Source organism: Myotis lucifugus, unplaced genomic scaffold (genome assembly GCF_000147115.1).
Source record: "Myotis lucifugus unplaced genomic scaffold, Myoluc2.0 scaffold_19, whole genome shotgun sequence".
NCBI classification, from domain to species: domain Eukaryota; kingdom Metazoa; phylum Chordata; class Mammalia; order Chiroptera; family Vespertilionidae; genus Myotis; species Myotis lucifugus.
The window spans coordinates 2805603-2809020 of record NW_005871067.1 but is presented as its reverse complement, the minus strand read 5'-3'; the positions used below and the strand labels follow the sequence as shown (position 1 = coordinate 2809020).

At 34.1% G+C, this 3418-nt stretch overlaps 1 protein-coding gene across 2 annotated transcripts in view; it reads right to left on the bottom strand.

Annotated features, from left to right (window-relative positions):
* Window positions 1-3418, bottom strand: part of FRY (FRY microtubule binding protein) — a 572796-nt gene that overhangs the window by 52194 nt on the left and 517184 nt on the right. For both annotated transcript variants that reach the window (XM_023751126.1, XM_006085476.3), the window contains one exon: window positions 1825-1908. In XM_023751126.1, the coding sequence (XP_023606894.1) occupies window positions 1825-1908 (84 nt within the window). The remainder of the gene's footprint in view (window positions 1-1824; window positions 1909-3418) is intronic.

Below are 3418 nucleotides of genomic sequence, written 5' to 3'. Positions count from 1 at the left end.
AAAATAGCATGGTACTGGCATAAAATACCACATGGATCGACAGAACAGAACTGAAATAAATCCATGCCTATATGGTTAATTAAACTGTGTTAAAGGAGGCATGAATGTGCAGTGGGGTAAACACAGTCTGTTCAATAAATGGTGTTGGGAAAACTGGAGAGATACATGTAAGAGAATGAAAGTAGACCACCTTCTCAACCATATCCAAGAATAAACTCAAAGTGGATTAAAGTCTTGTGTGCAAGACCCCAAACCCTAAAACTATGAGAGAAAAAAACAGGCAGTAAACTCTTTGACATTGCTCTTATAATATTTTTTGATGTCTTCTGAGGCAATGAAACAAAAAAAATGGGATGATATCAAAATAAAGAGATTTTGCACAGTGAAGGAAACCATCAACAAACTGAATGGATAAAAATATTCATCAATGACACATCTGAAATGGGTTAATATCTAAGATATATAAGGAACGCATACAACTTAACACCGAAGAACAATCAAATTAAAAAATGGCAGAGGAATTGAATAGACATTTCTCCAAAGAAGACATTCAGATAGCCAACAGACATGTGAAAAGATGTCAATATCACTAATCATCAGTGAAATGCAAATTAAAACCACAGTGGGATATCACCTCACACCTGTCAGAATGGCTATTATCAATAAATCAACAATTAACAAATATTGGCAAGGATGTGGAAAAAAAGGAATCCTCATGCATTGTTGGTGGGATTGTAAATTGGTGCAGGTATTATAGAAAACAGTATGGAGGTTCCTCAAAATATTAAAAATAGAACTACCATATGACTCAACAATCCTAATTCTGGATGTTTGAAGAAATCCAAAACATTAATTTGAAAAGACATATGTATCCCTATGTTCTTTGCAGCACTATTTACAATAGTCAAGATATAGAAATAACCTGTTTATCAATAGACAATTGAATAAAGAAGTTGTGGTATATACATACAATGGAATATTACTCAGCCATTAAAAAATGAAATCTTGACATTTACGACATGGCTAGACTTAGAGGGTTGAAATACTAAGTGAAATAAGTCAGACAGAGAGAGACAAATACCATATGGTTTCACCTAGGTGTGGAATCTTAAAAAATGAAACAAATAAACTAAACTGATACAGAGAACAAATTGATGGTTGCCAGATGGGAAGGGCATTGGAGGCTGGGTGAAAAAGGTGAGAGGAGTAAGAAGTAGAAATTGGCATTTACAAAAAAAAAAAAAAAGAAATTGGTATTTACAGTCATGGGGATATAAAGTACAGCATAGGGAATATAGTTGATAATATTATAATATCTATGTATGGTGTCAGGTGGATACTAGGCTACTGGGGGGAATCATTTCATAGTTACATAAATGTCCATAAATGTCTAATCACTATGTTGTATACCTGAAAGTAATATATTATTGTATGTAATTGAAAATTTAAAAAAATTAAAAAATAGAATGCTGAAATGTCAATAAAGATTCTTCACTGAAGGAACCAGAGTATTTAGTGACAAATTAATGAAATTGATTTCATATTCTTAATAGAACAGATTTATTAGGAAATGATTAGTATAGTTAGACAGTGTCCAGAAGAAAGGTTATTTTTATTTTTCCAAAACGACCCCCCGCCCCCCAGTCCCATGAACACAAATTCATGCGTGGTCTGAATGGCATTCTGTTTTACTTTATTGGCTTCATGTGAATGTATGGATGATTCATTCCATCTCTTCCTCAAGTTCCATGATTCTTGGAAGGATCAAAACCAACACGCAATGTCAGAGTAAAGAAAAGACAAAATCTAAAAGGTTTTTATTACCTTTTCTTCTGAATCCCCTGGTTGGCAGGTAATTACGCCATCTCTTGATCCTCCAGCAAATGTCGCCTTACAATTTGCAAGCCACTGTTGTCAGAAGGAGACACAGACATAGGTAAATTCAGTGATGTCCTGAGAATGTGTTATCATTGATTTTGTCAGGAAAAATTGATTAATCTTCTAATCACAGTAAAGTAAAAATTTGCTGTAACGACTTTTTGAAAATAATTCTTTTTGGTTAAAGATAAACTACTTGAAATTAAAATATCCGTTTAAGTGGGTTTAGCAATGTTCATTTAAAAATATAATTTCAACATTGTGATACATCATCTATCACATTCTACTGTAACAGGTAGTTATGAGCATTAAATGATTTAAGAGATTTAACTCTTAGGTTGCATTGTGGGCCTATCACCTGTTGATTGAAATTGGGTGATAGGCCCAATACTTCCTCACAGGATGAGTGATTCTGGACAATGCAACCTGACTCATGCCACATCTATCTCTCTGTCATGTTGAGGGTACTTCCGAGGAGGCAGGTCTACTTCGATGTAAGAAAGACTATTATAATAATGGCTCAGCTATTTAGAGTCTGCCAATCTTAAGCATCTGATAGTAACTAATGTGGAAATGAACTTTTGGGCAGAAAACAAAAAGCACTGAAGAACCAAAATATACACTGACATGGAAAGACTGGTTTGTTCACTGATGAGAATGAAAGGATTAATTTATTAACTGATGATTGAGAAACTGGATAACAATAACAGGTAAAGAGCCACAGAAATAGATGACAGTGGGAACTGTTACAGTAGAATGTTGGAACTCTTGCCCTTGGACAGGTCAAGAACATCAATAACAATAGAAATAAACAAAAACCCAGTAACTTTACAACGAATGTCTTCTATGTATGAGACACTGTGCTGGACTGTTTCTTCATATATTATTTATATTTAAAGGCAATATTGCATTATTTTCATAATACCATTCTCACTCCTAGCAAGAGAGGATAATGCTAGAAACTCCCAGGGTAGATATGAACATTAAATGATTTAATTTAAGAGATTTAACTCTTAGGTTGCTGGACACAGAACGAATTTAGGGAATGATACCTTCTATGACTGATTAAGACTGTTATATTCTTATAAAAATTCTATACATTAATTATTATCACTATCTTATAGATGATCAATCTGAGATGAGAGAAGGTCAGTAACTTATCAAAGGCCACTAACCCTGATGTGGCTGAGTAGTGATTGGAAGCCAAGTCCATCTGACTTCAAAATTCATGTTCGTGCCTGGCATATCATAGGAAATGCTTCATAGATATTACACAATTATTTGTCAGAAATCCAAGGGTGTGTATGGATGGTTTTTGGATTACTTCTGTCTCTATAATTTAGCAATCTAGATCTAAATTTACAATCTAGAAGAAAAGAGTAAAAGCAAGAGCAGAGGCCACGACAAGCTGTGGAGAAACAGTTCCTAAGAGTGGTCAAGAGGAGGAGAGAAATGAGATCCATCTCAACTAGTGTTGGATGAGACTAACACTGGAAGGAAGTAATTAACAATTTAAAATCATAGAGAAAAGTTATAACAT